General features: G+C 42.3%; 1 protein-coding gene across 7 annotated transcripts in view; it reads right to left on the reverse strand.

Annotated features, from left to right (window-relative positions):
• The window catches only part of abcc9 (ATP-binding cassette, sub-family C (CFTR/MRP), member 9), a 61365-nt gene that overhangs the window by 2308 nt on the left and 39501 nt on the right, over positions 1-19556 (reverse strand). For 5 of the 7 annotated variants that reach the window (XM_042078598.1, XM_042078596.1, XM_042078599.1 and 2 more), the window contains 13 exons: positions 19176-19330; positions 18462-18531; positions 16841-16998; positions 16556-16648; positions 14113-14215; positions 12750-12854; positions 12303-12423; positions 8410-8540; positions 7781-7859; positions 5577-5685; positions 3139-3242; positions 2531-2664; positions 1126-1188 (listed from right to left, as the gene is read on the reverse strand). In XM_042078598.1, the coding sequence (XP_041934532.1) occupies positions 1126-1188; positions 2531-2664; positions 3139-3242; positions 5577-5685; positions 7781-7859; positions 8410-8540; positions 12303-12423; positions 12750-12854; positions 14113-14215; positions 16556-16648; positions 16841-16998; positions 18462-18531; positions 19176-19330 (1425 nt within the window). Of the gene's footprint in view, positions 1-422; positions 640-1125; positions 1189-2530; positions 2665-3138; positions 3243-5576; positions 5686-7780; positions 7860-8409; positions 8541-12302; positions 12424-12749; positions 12855-14112; positions 14216-16555; positions 16649-16840; positions 16999-18461; positions 18532-19175; positions 19331-19556 lie in introns of all 7 variants that reach the window. The other 2 variants (XM_042078595.1, XM_042078600.1) reach the window with 1 other exon arrangement.

Consider the following 19556-nt stretch of genomic DNA (forward strand, 5'->3'; position numbering starts at 1 on the left):
TTCAGGAGAAGTTCCCTTTATCGAGTGTGTGGAGTCAAAATAGTTTTATTCTGTAGAGTCATTTCTTAATTTGAGCATAAGATACATAAGATATTGCAAGACTGAAAAAATTAAGATACTCATGAGTACTATACTTTAAAACAGACCCATACTCACTAGCTGTTACAGAGAAAATGAACATGAATGTGTATACAGTATGGTGACCCAGTTTAAAGTTTAAACTCTGGTAGCAGGTGCAGCCGCTGGCTCAAAGACAACAGTTGCAGTCAGCAGTCACTGCCAGAGCAGGAACCTGCAGTGCAACTGTGTCCGTCAACACGGAGATGGAGCTGGCCAACACAAATGGTGGATGTTGTGACTGTGTGCCACCGCTGCACCTAGACCCAAGATGGCAGCATCGCGGTGTTAGTGGTGGTACCAACCATGGTGTCCAGCGCAGTGGGCAGTGGCTGAATGGCAGGAAGGTATGTGACGTTGACTGGGGGGGGGGGAGAGAAGGGGCTACTTGTGAGTCCTCACAAGCTCACTGAAGATGCTGTCCTGCTGGGCTAGCAGGTTGGCCGCACTGTCACACTCCACCAAAATCCCCGTGGTGAACACCAGCACCTGCTCCGCCTCCAGAATGGAGGCAACCAGGTGCTGTGCAGGAGAGATACGACGACAGGTAGACAGACAGGCAGAGAGAGATAGAGAGACAGACAGACATGGGAAACAGACAGATGAAGAAGACAGTGAGACGGGGAAAAGAGGAGGAAAAAGAAGAGGAAGGGAAGATAAGAATGACAGAAAGCAAGCGAGCAAAGACAAAGCCTTCTAACTGCTGCTAGTGCTTTCATCTAAATAAACCATCAGAGAGACAGGCAGGCAGGCAGGCTGACTGAGTGGTTGTTGCTGTCAATGCCGTTTTTCTTTCCGCCAGTTTGGTTAAAAAAGGCAGAGTGATATGACTGAAATAGGAAAGGAAACATACGGAAAAGAGGAAAAATCTGAAAACTTAAAAGTGCTACAAGCTTCAGATTGAGTTAGTTTACGGATATAGGACTTTCAGATAGCCTGTGTTTGGGAGGAGAGGGAATGCTTCACCAGTCTTTTTTGGAGAGAGGATCAGCAAAAGTATCAACTTACTGCAATGGTGACCACAGTCCTGTCAGCAAATGCCGTCATAACCACCTTCTGAAGAATGTTTTCCTGTTAAATGAGTAGAAAGACATGTATCTATTGTTTTGAGCTGAAGCTTATGGATCAACAAAACAACAACAGAATAAATAAATAAACATATAGTACATATACACAAACAAACAAGTAAACAAACAAGCAAATGAATAAAATTGTATTATTCTATGGCAGGGTGTATATATGTATGGAATTAGCTGTATATTTGAGGTGCTTTTTGGATGGTAAAACATTGAAGATCCAAATCTGTTAAAAAGCCTTTATTTTCATGACTTGATCATTTGAAACATTTAAAACTTGTTTTGGCGTCAAGCCTTCATTTGGAGCTCCTTGGACACTGAAGTGCTGATTTGTTTGGTCTGAGCTGATGACCACAGATTGCTCATGAGGCCCTGGTAGGGAACAGTTGGTACAACATGTTGGCACTGCCCATGCCATGCCAACTCGAGGAAATCTGATAGAGTCAGAGTGCCATCTGCTCTGGTAAAATAATCAGAGCCACTTGGCACTTTCCCTGTGCCCAGACAAAAACATTGCCAAGACTTTCTACAGTCAGGAGTGCCCGATATTTATTTTAGGGCCCAAGGGCCACATAAAGCCTGTGCTGTATTTTTTTGGCCCGCGTTGTTAGTCCTAAACGTATGTCAGCCACTGGGAATTTCTGTCTCAACTGTTTTTTTAAGGGTTAGCTGCTTGGAGAGCTGATGTCAGCAGGCCCATGACATGAGTGAGTAGCTGGGGACACCTTAGAGCACTGTCTGAGGCAGTGGCATACTGACAAGAATATGATTCAATTTAACATAAAGTGGCATAATATACACAAATGCTTATTTTTGGCCCCTGGCCCTCCACCCAGATTCAATGTTGGCCCTTTACAAGAATGACATGAATAGATATACAAGGACAGCAGGGGTAGATTATTTTGTTTGTTTATTTGTTGAAGACCCAACTCTTTATAGAGCACCTTCTCTCCTAACACTTCTGACAACTCAACACTGCTAACATGCACTTACCATGCACTTCCCATGCACTTCCCATGCACTTCCTTTTCTTCCCTTTTCTCCTTTTTTTTCTACCACTTTCTCCTCCAACTACACTTTGACTAGTACTTAAAACTTCTGCACTCTCATCCTCTGGTAATGGTGTTTACTGATGTAGTATTAATTGTTACCTAAGGTCTCCTCTGCATTGCAGCTTGAATGCTATTCCTCATTTTTGCTAAGTCCCTTTTGGATAAAAGCGTCTGCTAAATGAATAAATGTAATTTTTTGATGAATACAGATTGTATACAATACAACAGTTATAAGAGCCACAGATGATAGCTGTCACAGATATTACCCTGGAGATCATAGCCTACCGTTGCCATGTCGATGGAGGCGGTTGCCTCGTCCATGATGAGGATGCTGCTCTTGCGGACGAAGGCTCTGGCCAGGCAGAAGAGTTGCCGTTGGCCGACGCTAAAGTTCTCCCCTCCCTCGGTCACAACACCATCTACAGACCACAGACCACATCCACATGAGGTTAACATAATTATTATTTTTCTAAAATGTTTTTTTTTTGTTTTGTTTTGCTTTTTTTTTTGTTTGTTTTAGCTTAATTCACTGTATTCATCTCAGCATTATTGAAAATGAGAGCTATACTTGTTGAATTTCCAAGAGCTATACTCAATGAATTTCTGAGGCACATTTAGCACTTATGCTAATGCTTATGCTAAGCTACTACCCAATGCATTCACATCACATCAACATGTGTCAGTATCCTAGACAAATTAGCATACTAAATATACCAAATATATTGTAATATTCTGTGCATATACAAAGTTTGCATCGGAAAAAAATTACATAAAACATACTCACCATGGTCCTCCTAAGACAAAAATGCTTTCAAATGAGACTTGATGAGTGCATGAAGGTAGTGTATTGATCCTGTTCATAGATGAATAATAATGAATTAGTGAATGTGTACCTAGTCCTCCCGGCAGTGCTTTGACCATGTTCTTCAGCTGGGCGATCTCCAGTGCCTCCCACAGTCTGTCATCAGTGCAGGTGCGCTCTGGATCTAGGTTAAACCTGTTCAACAGAGTTCACATCATGTGTTCAGAAACAATGTACCAGTATTGCCAAAGACACCTGTGCACCATATTATATCATAGAGGGTGCTACCACCCACCACCATCATAAATAACATTTCAACAACAACAGTAATCTCCCATAAACAACAACACGAGTAATCCACTGTGTGATATCAATTAGCTCATTTAATGTAAGGATACATACACTACTGTGGGTTGGTGTGAAATGGCATTTACGTGATTAATTTAATTCAGATGTCCTACAAGTATAATGGCTTATACAAAAATAATGCAAACCAATTGCTGACATGAAAGACATGAAAAAAAAAAGAAAAGCAGTATCTGCCAGATTCATCTAACAAAGCGAAGTGCATTCTCAGAGCTTTTTTTAGATCTTCGATTGTGTTACATGTTTCTTGTTCAGTGCTTACTAAAGGCCTTGCAGTTAAACACGGGAGGATGACCATAACAGGCGAAACCAGAAAGCCTGGACTAAGGCCATCCTCTTCCAGATCCTCCAAACCACAAATGAGGATGCTTCCTAGTATACTCACTCATTAGGTAAATGTTTTTCAGTACCCGTAATTTTTGTTTTAATTACCCCATGAGACACTGTGATTTATCAGGTAAACTAATGAAAGATTTGAAGCAATAAATAAGGCTCACGATTACCCAAGATAAGCAATGACGTTGGCTAGTAACACCTGGGACACTGACCCAATGATTTAGCTCTGAGACTCTCCCTGTGTTCATGGTATCCACTCATTCACAACATCGTGTACGACATTGAGACTCACCAAGATATAGTTAAAGGTGCTCTAAGTGATGCTGGGTAACGTCACTTCTGTTGACATTCAAACAAAACAGAGAGCTAGCTCGCTACTTCCTCCCCCTCCCTCCCGTGCAATTGAAACTCTCCTAAACGAGCATCTTGTCTGTGATTTGCTGGAACAGTTTGTTATGTTTTTATGGGCAAGGTTGTTTTTGTTGCTGTTTTTGGAGCCTGGGCTGTCCACAGAGATCGCGTTTTTTTACAGTGTATTCAGGACACAGGCAACTAGCAGATGGTGAGGTGATGTTTACTGTAAGTGACAAAAAATGTTTTAGCCTAAAAAATGTGTGGCATTGCTTAGAGCACCTTTAAACACTACACAGTGCAGCCCTATATAGTCAATAACCCCCATACAGTTATTTCCTATATATGGCATACACTATATAGTGAACGAGGGGATGTTTTGGACAACAGTACAGAAAAAAAAAAGAGAGGGGCCGCAGGCTCTGTGAGCTAGGCCCCTAGTCTGCGTGAGAACATTTGATTTCCGCCATCTACCTATGGCACCCAGTATAACTGCCAATAACTGCCATATTAGCAGATCCACCAGGAGGAGGAGGAGGAGGAGAAGACACAGGCCAGCCTTCTGTACGCTTCCATCGCTCACATAAACATCACCATGGCAACTGGCCTGTCCCAAACTCTTCCACAACGTCCCTGAGGCCTGCTCTCCTTTTTTTCCCCTTCTAATTTCGTTCCTTCTCTCTCTCCTCACTCGTTAGAGCCTGAGAACGTCTTTCTAAACAAACAGCACATGTGCCTTGTCTTTTTTATAACAAACACTCCACTTACGGATCTATAAATTATCCTGCAAACGTTCAAGCTGTGGGACCAGACCAACTCTATGTCAGCGCAGCACGGTGGCAAAGTCCACAAACGCGCTGTGCACACACACACACAGTATATCATTGTCTTTTTTATGTAGAGGCCTCTGGTTATATCCGTCTGAAGTCACATTATCTAGGCAGCAAATGCATGGGGTGGACAGGCACAGGAACAGCTGATACGAGTCCAGATCTGGCCTGAGGCTGACTCTGATCCCAGACGAATCTGGTCCAGATCAGGGTAACATTTGTCCCTGTCAGCTGCCATTTTGGGGGTGTTTTCTTATTTATGTGTCTTGTTTATTTAGATAACCAGTTAAGCTCACTGGAGAAAGAGAGAGACACAGAGAGAGAGAGAGAGTGAGAGAGAGAGAGAGAGAGAAGGGAGTAGGAGAGGAGGACAGCGCAGATAATGTGGGCCAGGGAGGAATATTTCTGATCAGGCATAAATCCAAGACAGCTATTCATTTTTCCACTGCGTGACGAGGAAGTGAGTGTTTATTTAAACTTGGCCCAGCTTGCTTGTGTTAACATGAATCCTCAGCTGCTTTGGTCACTGTTTATGTGCGCCTCATGCTTGTGTGCATCTATCCATGCATGGTACACAAGTACTCGTGAGTGTGTGTGTGTGTGTGTGTGTGTGTGTGTGTGTGTGTGTGCGCGCGCGCACGCGTACCGGATGGAGCCGCTGAAGAGTACCGGGTCTTGGAGGATGATGGAGAGTCTGGACCTCAGCGTCTGCAGTGGCAGCTTGCAGATGTCAATGCCGTCGATGACAATCTTCCCTGTAGGACACGCACGCACACACACACACACACACACACACACACACACACACACACACACTTAACAGGCAATCTAAATAAGATAACACAACTTAATCAGCTTGCAGATGTCATCGATGACAATCTTCCCTGCAAGACACACAAGCCACAGTAGCACACACACACCCAGACACACAAACACTGTAAGCCTTAACAGCCAATCTGAAGAAGTAACTCAGTCCTCAAAAAAATAGTCGCCCATTCCAACTAATTTCATTACAAAAAAAAAAATGGTTGAAGAATAAAGTTGAAAAAAAAAAATGTTGTAACTTGGATTATTTGGGTGCCCTGACTGTTTTAGACTTTTAAGTATTTGTGACAGTTCCTTGTTTCCAGTTTCTTGAGGACACTCATTGTCCATCTACTTGTACTTTCCATACAAGCAGGGTACTCACGCTCACTGTTGTTCCATAAAGTTTAACAATCATTTGTGGGCTTGGTGTTTATGTCATGCTGGAGATCTCATTTACAGAAGCGTTAATGAAAAATGCCGCGTGCTACCACTGTCTAAGAGTGGGACTCACACGTGGAGTGCATATTTCAAACATCACCGCACTGAGGTTTTAGTCTATGGCTTTATAAGGAGATGGCCTGTCTAGAGTTTATCTCATTTGAGTCAGGATAGGCCATGCTGGAAAGCTAGCTGTATATCGTTTCATTTGGCTTTGCTTTCGATTGGATCTTAATCTGCTGGAGGATGCCATAAATAAGGCCTTGGTGTGGAGAATAATTCATAACAATTAGTGAATTTATATCACCGCTAGCTTAAACGCTCTGAAATGCAAAACGGTTTCAAGTGACTTCTGTCCTAACCTGGAACGCAAACCGCAAACAGAGCTATGACTTCAACTGGGCTCCCATTTTGGATTCCAATTGACTATTTCCCAGTTCCCAGTTCCTAGTTCCCAGCCTGCCTGGCGGTGATATGGGCTGGCTATATTACATCATCAAAGCCTGTCAAGGGTGACAGTGACCATACACAGCCCACCATAAACAGAGGAAGCTGAGATCGGACTGGAGGAGTCTCTGGCGTGGATAAAGTTTTACTGTATCAGATGGGAATGGGGATTAGGAGAAAGCACACAAAGACCAAATGGCATGGAGTAGCCCCCCTCCCCTCCCCTCCCCTCCCCACTTTGTACATTATTTCTTCTTTATGGCGCAGATGAGTGTGTGTGTGTGTGTGTGTGTGAGTGAGTGAGTGTATGCCATTTCCTCTTTGCCTTTTAATGGATGTCTCAGTGAGTGTATGATTGTGTGAGTGTGTGTGTATGTACTCAAACTGGGCAGCGATAGCATTGTATTATAACGAATTAATGGATCTTGAGGATCTTATAGATATAAACTACATACTGATATAAAGCTTGCCACCGAAACATAGAGGTTTGTGAGCAGCTTTGTGTATGTGTGGGAGCGTGTAGAGCTCTGAGCCAATCCCTGGGGACCCCTATCTCCCAAGTAGATAAGAGGATCTGCATACCTTGGTAGCTGTTAGCTATTAGCTGTTTTGCAGATGCATTGAAAAAGTATGAATAAAAAGACAGAGTGAAGAGTGGAACACTACTCAACACTCTATTTCTACTCATAACATTCTATTTCTACTCATAACACTCTAATTTTCTCCTCATAACATTCTATTTCTACTCGTAACATTCTATTTCTACTCATTACATTCTATTTCTATTCATAACACTATTTCTACTCTATTTCTTATTTAACTGCCGGTCACTAGACCCCAATCTTCACTGACATTGTGAGCTTTGATCAGCTTCTCTGATCACTGCTGGTTTATCTTGTTATGTAATTCAAGTTTCGCTGAGGCATCATGTGTTCGTGTCTGATTCTGTTTTTCAACCACTGTAAGTTCATCAGATTTGGAGTTTTTGCCTTGTCCTCATTTAACTCTTGTCTGGATGCGCCTGCATACTTGCTCCTTATCTGACTGAATCATAGTGTGTGCTTTAAGAACTAACTGTACTTTTGCCTTGCCAACTTTGTCTTCTTGTGTGCCCAAGTGCATCAAAACACACACACACACACACACACACACACCTACCATGGTAAACATCCACCAGGTTGAAGAAAGCCAGCGAGAGGGAGGACTTCCCACTGCCTGTGCGCCCACAGATGCCCACCTACAGAGGTCAAAGGCCAACGGTCACCACACATGAGTACTGGGGCACTGCTAGCTTCAGACAGCAGCCAAAGAATGTGACCCACTTTTCAACCAACTGTGACACTGACATGGAAAATTAAACACTGGGCAGACAAGGATAGCAGGGTATGGCATGCCTCGACAGCTGAGGTGCGTTCAAACATGTGAACATTCTTGGCGAATATGAATGATTTCAGTCAAATTTGAATGATTTTGAGTAAAAATCATATTTTTGTTAAACATACAAAACATTATGCATTCATTGTGTAAACATTCAATGTGTGTTAAACAATTTTTTAATGGTAACCCTTTGTCCAGTATGTGTGTGTTTTTTTAAATCTGGACTTTGAGTCCAGAGTTTGTAAATAAATAAATAAATAAATAAATTAATTAATTCATTAATTTGTATTATTATTATTAATAATAATTATAATAATACTAATAATAACAACAATAATAAAAAAATAAAATAAAATTATATATATAACTATTATTATTATTATTATTATTATTATAGGAAGAGTATGCACCTTCTGTCCAGGGTTGATGTAGGCACTGACGTGCTTGAGGACGGGTTTGAGCGAGGGGTCGTAGCGCACACACAGGTCCTGGATCTTAATCTCTCCCTGCTGAGGCCAGTCATCCGGCACCTGAGAAACATCTGGAACATTTTGCAAAGAGCAAAGTCAACGAGTGCGTCAAACAATGTGAGCGAGCCACCCAATTACTGTACGTAGGCCTAAACTCAGAGATTTCTTAACAGCTCATCTAAGCTAGACATGATGAGAATATCAGTCAGTTCATCAAACAATGAAATCATGTTATCCGAAAAGCCATTCTCTCTTTAATAATCTAATTTAATAGAATAATTAGATGAAAACCCTGTGCTAAATGGAAAGATGAATTAATAAAGCTTACCCTAATATAATAAGATCTTGACGTAAATATTTCAACAGATTAATCAACCCACGATCAATCAAACTATTCTAACATAAAACCAGAGGAATATTAACATAGATGTATCTCCCACAGCTATCCCTAATAAACAGATGTACTGTATTCCCTAGTGAGAAGCCATTTTTGGCTGCTTTGAGTACACTAATAACTTTTATTTTGAAATGGTTCCACTTCAAATACAGCACCTGGCAAAACAAAACAAAAAAAAAAACATTCTCTTCATCATTCTACATTTTTTCATGGCATAAAGGGGTTGACCTACATGGCTAGAAAGCCATGGGTCTCAAATATTCACCTAAAATAAACACTGAGATCACCTAAAATCAGAGCCTCTATTTTGAAACAGGTCCCTTATCCAAGAGGAACATTCCTGATTTTTTTTTGTTTTTCGTTCATATCTGCATGAGTAAGTTCACGTCATACAATGCCCTCAGCTAACTGGAAAACCACTTGGGCTGTACCGGGGATTTACTGGCAATGGCCAACGTTTCATTAAAACACTGCATCATTGCCTAACGGATGGATAGAAAGGGTCTTTTTCTGTTCTCCAAACTACACAAACATGAGACTGGGCATGTCCTCAGACTGTCCTGACATGCCCTTCCCCTGTGTCCAAGTTCTAATAACATGTAGGCTACTATATGACTTGTAATGACGTGCAAAATAAACAAGTGTAAATGAATTAGTTACGTACGTTACTACCAGACAGGTTAAAGTACAAAGCATTTTAGAAGATTTAAAGTGTGGCAATTACGCTCACATTAAAATACACTGTTTAAAATCTACTGCCATGACCAACACATACACAAATGACGACAGATAGGATATTCCCGTTACTGGTCACCCCGAGAGATGCATGAGTAACTCAACGTCACAGTCCATACTCACTAGCAGTAACACAGCCCTGCTGTCTGAGCTAGTAGACTTTACTGCTAATGCTCATCTTGGCAGAGGACCACTCCATCGCAGCAGATCGACTCAGTCTGTGTGTGTGTGTGTGTGTGTGTGTGTGTGTGCACGCGTGCGTGAGTGTGTGTGTGTGCGCGTGCTTGTGTGTGTGTAAGTGTGTGTGTGTGTGTACATATTCCGAGGCAAGAAAAGAATGTCCTTTTAGGGTTTGTTTATGCCGTAGACTCTCTTTCTCTTTTTCAGCTCAGATTTCGCTCACTCTTCACCCAGAGTCCTCTGAAACGGGTCCTTCAGGATCTTCAGGATCAGAGCGAGAAGCGGCCTCACGTTCGCAGAGTCTATTTCTGTGATTTCTGTAAACCCAGTCTCAACAGTCCCTGCGTTGGGAGCGGAGAGGGAGAGGAGCGAATGAGATAGAGGGTCAGCAGCATCAATCACATGGGACTGCGGTGGTAGCAAAAAGGTTAAGAAGCTGGGCTAGCGTGCAGTGGCCTGAAGCCTGAAAAGTTGTGCTCCGGGGACAATATAATCCCTTGTAATATAGTTGACATAAGTCACTTTAGACGGGGAGTAGGGTTGCAACTAATGATTATTTTAATAATCGATTAATCTGTAAATGACTTTCTCGATTAATCGAGAAGTTGTTTAATCGATAAAATGCCAGAGAATGGTAAAAAAAATAAACGTCAAATATATTTGGTTTACTCAGAGCAGTAAGTCAAACAGAATCAAAGTCCATAGGTGTCCCTGTGCACAAACCTTCAGTTGAACAGGTGCAGGTGAGGCAGGTAAGTATAATCCAAGAGTGAAAGATCAAGAATCACCGCACACTGATCACTGATCACAACTTAATATTTATTTTTGAACGAACAACGCGTTTCGCCTAGCGCTTCATCAGGTTCGGAGACTGAAATGTGGTGATTCTTGATCTTTCACTCTTAGAAAATATTTTAAGTTCACAGGAACACACAAACATTTTGGGGTATACATTTATTCGCCTTCTGGATTAGACCAGTTAGCCTATAGCTCCCATTTAGCTATAGGTCAGCTATATGTTAACTGGTCTCCCATTGGTGGGACCCAACTGGTAAGCATTGATATGGAACAGTGATTAAACTTTTTACCAGATCTACTTCATAGGTGTTCCATTATTCAGAATTAATAGCCACCCCACCAGCCAATCAGAGAAAAGTATTTCTTCTCTCCAGGTGATAAGCTATGCTAACAGTCCGGGCCGGGGGAAGGCAATCCTGCACTCTAGGCAAAATCCAACTGTCCAAACTTTTCAGTTTTGCCTGTGCATGTTTTCTGTATTCTGTATCACTAGGCTTTCATGTCTCATTAATGACTGTTATTCAACCGATCTCACTGAAAATTAATTTCTTGCTCTTGCATAAACCGTCTCTGGCATTATTTGACGATCAATGTGTTTTCAAAGTTGTATTAGCTCGCCCCTAGTGGTCGGACACCCTGGGCAATTGCACAGATTGCCCATGCCTTCCGCCGGGCCTAACGGTATTAGACTAGGTTATAATGCACAAAGATGCACAGAATTCTTTCTTTCTTTCTTTCCACTCTCTTTATCATCTCTCTGTCTCTCATCTCTCTGTCAATCTCATATTTCTTATTAGCATGGACAAAAGAACATTATCTGCACTACTAAAGTGAAACTGTCTCATACAGCATAACATTTCATCTTTATCATGACCACCCCTGTGGCTATCAGCTCCAAAATGTCCATTTCCTCAGGGGAGAGAACAGTGCTCCTCTGAATGATGCAAGGTTACCTTTTTTACTAAACCACAGCTGGCAACTGTGGTTTCACAGAGATCTCAGTACGGGAGGAAATCCCTCCTTCTTCTCTTCATCTATCTAATCATCCCTCTCTCTCTCTCTCCATCATCTTTCTAATCATCACTCTATCTCTCTTTCCCTCCTTTTACTTGTATGCATGACGTCTTTGTATAATGTCTCTCTCTCTCTCACACACGCACACACACACACACACACACACTCACTCTGTGCACACAGAGTACTTTTTGAAAGTTCTCTAGGAATTCATCGATTCCTCATCACTCTATATCTGCCACACACACACACACACACACACACACACACACACACACACACACACACACACTTGAGAGATGACTGATGCTGCACAGGTTTCTCTGTTCCCTGGCAGACCCTGCAGCCTCTCTGGACGGCCAATCCTGCTCCTCTGTAGTGCGTCATCCAAGTGTGTGCTCAAGTGTGTTTCAGTGGCCAAACTGAATTGGGCAGCATCACATCAACAGCTGTGAGATGCTTCCTCCTTCTGCTACTGTCAAAGAGCCATTTCAGAGGAGGTTCATATTAAGCCTGTTCTTCCACTGTGTGCTATCCCTGTGTATCAAACTACAAGTAGCCAGGCGACAATGAGCATTACAACTATGAGATGATTCTTCTGATGCCCATTTCAGGAAGTATTTCAGGAGTACTAAGCTGCTATGCAAGCTATTATTTCCCAAAAAGTGGGCCTGTTTCTTTAAGGGTGTACTGAGAAAGACTACATTACCCATGGATCCTTCGTAGTTCTCAGACTCGATGCTCAAGAAGCTGTTGACTTTCTTGACTGCGGCCATTTGCACTTCCAAGTCTGCCAGATTCCTCACCACCCAGTTCAGGTAGTTGGTAACCTGGAGGCAGGTGGGACCAAACAATTACATAAACAGGAAAATGACCAGCAATGAAGGAATCCTGTGTGTGTGTGTGTGTGTGTGTGTGTGTGTGTGTGTGTGTGTGCGTGTGCGTGTGCGTGTGCGTGTGCGTGTGTGTGTGTGTGCAGCAAATCACGTTTGCTATGTAGGGGCAAAACATAGGTACTTCTTCATCTACTGTCATGAAGTGCAATGTGTATGTGTGTGTTTTGTACGCTGTTATGTAAATGTGTGATAAAAAATAAAAATAAAAATATAAAAACAAAACATTGAAGGGAAATAGAGAGAGAGACAGACACACTCACAGTCAGGGCATAAGTCAGTCCCAAGCCTACTAGGCCAGACTTCGTCCCAGTTGTAAGTATGGCAGCCACCGCGGCGGCCAGGACGATCCAAGCACCAAGGTAGTCCTGGAGGAGCAGACAGTGGACACATACTTTGCAGGGTTCCCACTCTACGTATTATTATTATTATTTTATTTTATTATTATTCTTTACTTTTTAAACTATTCTTTGACTATTGCCCTTCTATGCTTTCCTATCAACTATTCCTGTTTGCTTTTGTTTATGTAAAGCACATTGACTGACCTATGTGTATGAAATGCGCTATATAATTAAAGTTGACTTGACTGCGTGAAATGTAAAATTTCATGACTTTTCCCTGACTTTCATTGAATTTCCATGACCTACTATATAATAAATGATGTGTTGCATTCAAGAATCTTTTACTTTTTACTACTCAAGCAAGCAGTAAAGCTAGGATTCAGATATACACCAATTCTGTGTGGAAATATATTTGTATTAATGCATTTTGGCAAGTAAATTTTAAATGGGCACAAAAAAGTTCCCTGATTTTCCATATCTGCAATAGACTTTCCAAAATGCGTTCCCTTCACTGAGTTTGTGAATAGCCAGTACACAATGAATAGAATGTATGACTTTGCAAGTGCGAAGCAGATTATTTAATTGAGACACACCTCTCATTGTAGTATTAGCTGTTGCCGAAACATCAGTGGTGAACAAGTGCTGGAAGAGAGAAAGTCTGCTCTTTCTTTGGTTATGGGGCGGTGGTAGTGCAGTGGCTATGGATCTGGGCTAGCATGCAGTAGTATGAGGGTTGTTCAATTTCTGGCTTCTACTGTTGTGCCCTTGAGCAAGGCACTTAAAGGTTGTATCAGCGATTTCAGGCCCAAGACAGGCCCAAACATAAATCATCACATTCATCTAATCTTTCCTAACAATCCGCTGGCTGTCTGACCCATAAGCAGGCCGTCAAAAAAACGTGTCTCTGTAGGCAGCCTAGAGTCTGAGATCTGTACACAAAAACAATTGCTACCAACAAGGGTTGGCAACCCACTTAAAGGCAAAATAAAGTGTTTCAACCAATAACCAACGAGATGAGCGTTTAGGAGAGTTTTAATTGCACGGGAGGGAGGGGGAGGGAGTAGCGAGCTATCTCTCTGTTTTGTTTGAACATCAACAGAAGTGACGTATCCCCGCTATCACTGATACAACCTTTAACCCTGAGTTGCTCGGGGACAAGGGCCCTTGTAATATAATTGACATGTAAGACACTTTGCATAAAAGTGTCTGCTAAATGAATAAATGTAATGGTTGTTGTGTTATGGTGAACAGGGCTGGAGAGGAACAGAAGCCACTGGCCACTTACCGTTCTGACCTCCAGCCAGCGGTTGGCAGCAGAGAGGAAGAGATACGCCGTGTTGTTGGTGTCCGTCAGCTCCAGCATCCTCTGCTTAAAGCGCGCTTCATGTCTGAGAAGGGACGGAGCAAAATAAAGCATACAACCTGAACCACTATTTGCCAACCTGAACCACTATGTGCTGTTTTATACACTTTTCACAACAAGGACAAATTTATTGATGAATTTTTTCGGACTAATACGAACACATGTAGTTTATTGCATGATTTCATGTGAATATTGTGTCCGAAAATTTGGACTTGGTGTGAAAGAGCCTTTAGGCTACGTTATGTTCTTTACCATGCATGATTTCTTTACAGTTGACCCTTGGGAATAAATTAAGGTTTTGAATTGAATTGAATTGAATTAAACAGCCTTAGGGTTATCAATGCCATCAGAGTCTTAATATCTGTGCTTACGTTGGCGACTCACGCCACTCTGTCCAGCATCTTGTTTCTGAATTTGTCTGTTTATGTCTTGATGTTCGTGTGTAAAGCGCTTTGGGTTGCACTCTGTGCATATCAAATGAGCTACATAAAACTGACTTGACTTGACTATAAACACTACATGGCTTTTAACAAGTCACCAGCTGCAAAGGTTACACCAATGGAGGCAACCAGAACTGGGGCTACCAGTGACATTACATTACATGGACAGAAAACTTGTACAAACACTCTCTCCTAAGATCTCATTAGCTACCAGCTCCAAAGGAAACACCCTTGGCCTGAGAGACACTTTTATCTGAGGTATTTCTTAATGAGCCATTCCTGTCACTGGTGGCAAGATCTTCGGCCTACTACTTACTACAAAACTGTTGTCAGCCAGCGTGCTGCAGCCCCGTGTAGACTTGGTAATGAGGGATGTTGAAGCTGACTTCAGATAGAACTGCAAGGGGAGCACCAGTGATGCAGTGATGAGTGTCTCTGGGGAGATGGCTGAGATAGTGTAGCGTGAGAGCTGTTTAATGTTGGATTAGCGGAGACTATGAGAACAGAGGACTGGGCCGACTCTGTTTATGAGAGCTAGATTACAGCTCTTAAGGAAATGTAATGACACAGTTTACTAAACCTTCCACTAGCACTTTTGATGTGTGTGTGAATGTGTGTGTGTGTGCGTGTGTATGTGTGTTTATGTGTGTGCGTGTGTGTGTGCGTGTGTGTGTTTATGTGTGTGTGTGTGTGTGTGTGTGTGTGTGTGTGTGTGTGTGTGTGTGTGTGTGTGTGCGTGCGTATGCATGTCTGTCTGTCTGTCTGTGTTTACAAGGTCATTATCTTTCCCATCTTTTCACCTCTTAAAAAAACAGACACAACCGAGAACAGCCTGTAGCTTCCACATTAGGTGTCAACAGTTTCTGCTCCTTGGCCTTCTTAAACTGGAAGATGAGCTCTGACGTCAGCAAGACCATGTTGACAGGTGAACAAGCTTCTAGAATGCACTTTAGTTCCAAATTATAGCAAATTATATCAGTCTACACAAGCATTCTGCAGGCCTCTGATTAGTGCATGCTCCCCTGTGAGTATAACAAGGGAGAATGAGGGGCGTGTTCTAGACCAATGTCCAGCACTAACGAGACAGCTGCTGCCCTGGTGGCATCCATGTTCTTCCCAAAAAGACTACAAACCCCAGCGTTCGTGCTAGCAACTCATGTGTACATGTTGTATGGGTGGGCGTACGATGATTTACGAGTCAAATGGAAAACGCCATTAATGATGTGACTAAATAAACTTAGACTTCTATAAATAGACATATAGACTTCTATAAAAGCTTCCTTGAGCATAAATCAATATACAAAAAACACAAAAACTAAATCTTGCAGGTCCTGCAGATTTTAGTACCCTGGAAATCCAGAGTTCTCGCGAGAGCACAATGGAATTGTCTCTGCGAGACACTCTGGCAAAGAGCAATGATGCACGTTACTTTTTCCCCTTGCATTCCGGGGAACCAGCTAAACTGGTGAAAACAGCGCTGCAACGTTGAAGGAAAGTACATTGGTGGTAGTGTTATCCGATTGCGTCGAAGTCCGAAATCATTCAGAGCAAACATGGTCTAGTGTTATCCAATTGCGTGCAGTGAGATTTTTAAATGCATGCTTGTTGTCGCCCCTCGAGTTGGGCCATTACATTGTTTGTGGCCAGACCCTTAATCTTTCTAGATTACAAGTGTCTGGATTTTCCAGGCTAAGATTTTAGAGTAATATTGTCTAATTAATATTGACTCCCAAATGCACTCAGTATAATGTGAGGTTCTTTATAAGATAAAGTTGGTAAGATAAGAGGTTCTCTATTGCTCTCTCTTTCACTTGTGGAGCCGTTTGCAGGCAACTAGGCCATTTCCTAGGGTTAGCATGTAGAGCATACTGAGCATCCTATTTCCTGTGAGTGCACAAAGAGGTTGGACTAATGTGCTTTCTGACCTGAAGGCACGGATGGTCGTCAGGCCTTCAGCTGTCTCAGAGAAGTGGCAGAGCAGAGGCAACTGGGTCGAGTCGTCCAAGTCCTGCAGGTCTCTAGAGAAAGAAGAGAGAAAGCAAAAAACATAGAGAAAGAATAGATAGATAGATAGATAGATAGATAGATAGAGGAGAGAGGGGAGAGTGAATGAATGACAAAAAGATAAGAATGATATCTCACTGCCTCTTAATGTATATTTCACATATCCATGAAGTGATGATACAATCATCTAATTTCCTTGAGCTTACTTGGAGGCGACCCGGAAGTACTTCTGGATGAAGTAGAAGCCCACGGTGATGGGTAGCATGGCGATGAGGAAGGCCGGGGTCACGAACGCGATGACTCCGATCGCCGAGAGGCAGAGCAGCGTGGAACGAGTCAGAGACTCCAGCGTAGGGGGGATATGCTGCAGAGAGAGGGACACACACACACACACACACACACACATTACATTCTTTACACAAGCATTTTTTTTCCTGTGTCAGTTTGAGTGTTACTCAGATGCATGCACATGGCACATACATACATGCCCACAAAAGCAAGCTCTCTCTCTCTCTCTCTCTCTCTCTTCCACTTTCTATCTTTTGCTTTCTCTCATCCTCACCCATACCACCATAATTCAAGGCTGCATGCAAACTTCCTCACATATATGTTGTATAGACTTCTAAGAGAGCCACAGAGATCACAAGTACCCTCTCTCCCTCTCTCTCTCTGTCTCTCTCTCCATCTCTCTCTCTCTCCCTCTCTCTCTCTGCACAATTATCCATTTAAAGGCTTTCGCAATGTAAAAAATATTCAATCATGCCAATAAAGCAACCTTGAATTGAATTGAATTGAATTGAATTGAGAGAGAAATGTCCACCCCACACTGATGTACCCACTTCTCCTTATGTATTTTCTGTTTTTGTTTTTTGTCCTATGGTCTTATGTTCTTGTATATTATGTTGTATGTAACAATAGACAGACAGAGAGAGAGAGAGAGAGAGAGAGAGAAAGAGAGAGAAAGAGAAAGAGACTGGGAGATGAGGCAGTTGGTCAGGAGAGGAGAGGAGAGTAAGTGAGTGTGAGAGACTATTATCGTGCTGTTGTGACATCTCTAAGCTCGGCTCAACCGCACTCTCTGGCCACGTCCGATGATCTCGGTTCAGTGCCATGACGTCAGCTTGTTTACGACACTCCAGCGGTTCTGCATCAACACACTGATCCTAGACCCGTCAGTTAATAGTTACACTGTGGACTATTAGCACAAGATCCTATGAACGGACGGCCAGACCGATAGACAACATGGAGCGAAACCACTGGTCTCGGGACAGTCCGTGTCTTCTCAGAGCAGCCTGGAAAGCTACAGACTGAGGTTTGGATATGGGCCCAATACACTATGCCCTCGGACAGAGATATCTAAGGCCCCAACGAGGAAACAAACTTTCCCACACTACTTTTGTTCTGAGAGCAAAAAAAGAATAGACACAGGGGAAAAAAGGCAATGCGAGAAATGTGTGGTGAAATAAACAGTCTCACCTGATTATGTTGTTGTTAGATTGGAAAAAAAAGAAAGAAAAAGAAAAGAAAGAATGGGGGAGCACAAAAAAGAAAGAGAGAATAATCCCACAGCTGCTTGCACCTTATGGATTATGTTGGTGTTGGAAGAAAAGGGACAAATAAGAAAAGAAAGAAAAGAAAACAACTGGAGATGACTCACAAAAGACTCACCTGATCAACTGGAGATGACTCACCTGATCAACTGGAAAAGACTCACAAAAGACTCACCTGATCAACTGGAGCTGACTCACAAAAGACTCACCTGATCAACTGGAGATGACTCACAAAAGACTCACCTGATCAACTGGAGATGACTCACAAAAGACTCACCTGATCAATGATGTTGGTGTCAGCTGAAAATCGGTTCAAGATCTGACCCAGGGGTGTGACGTCAAAGAACCTGTCATTAGAAGAACCAGGCTTAATCCCCAAGGTATTAATTGATACAGCAAACTGCCAAAAAAGCTCCTGGAACTTTTACTGGAGATTCCATTTTAGAATGGAATGTACCATTTGGTAAGACAGATAGAGCGTGCGTCAAATGTTGGTAATAATTTCTACGGTTGGATGCAAATGGGACAGTGAGACTGAGAATGGCCGTGAGAATGAAAACCAGTATTTTTCCTGCCCAGTTAATATAACCATGAAGCCGTATGTGACAGAGAAGGCCTCAACTGAGTTGCACCATATGGCTATATGTCTGAAACACATGCAAGTACTGTAGGTAATAATAATAATAATAATAATAATAATAACAATATTATTATTATTATTATTATTATTAATAATAATAATAATAATAATAATAATAATAATAATCTTCATTTACATAGCACTTTTCAAAAAACGTACAAAGTGCAGTACAAAGGCACCAAGGCAAACGGTAATTTACACTGAAATAATACAGTACAATTATGGAAATAGCCATGTGTAGTTGCATTGTATATGCATTTATATAATGATGTGTGCTTCCTAGAGATTGATCGCATGATCCCATGATGGTTAACAAATTCCTGTAGCGTGCAGTGCTCCATCGAGGCCTACCTCAGTGGCGCGTGGATGATCTTGTTGAGTAGATTGTGGTGCAGGTTGGTGGCGGCCGAGAGGCCGAGGAACTCCACGGTCAGAGAGGTGATGAGGCAGAGGACGATCCCCGACCCGCAGAGGATACTGAACACCCACACGTAGTAGGACTGGTGCTATAGACAGAAACAGCACACACATACACACACACACAGTTCAAGTTCAAACAGACACACACAAACACAGATGCATGCACACACACACAGACAAATGTGTGTGTGCGCACACAGACATACACACTCACACACACACACACACACACACACACACACACACACACACACACACACACACTAACATCAACTAACATCCAGTATGGAGTATGTAAGCACACTAAAACAA

Source organism: Alosa sapidissima, chromosome 22 (assembly GCF_018492685.1).
Source record: "Alosa sapidissima isolate fAloSap1 chromosome 22, fAloSap1.pri, whole genome shotgun sequence".
Classification (NCBI taxonomy): Eukaryota; Metazoa; Chordata; class Actinopteri; order Clupeiformes; family Clupeidae; genus Alosa; species Alosa sapidissima.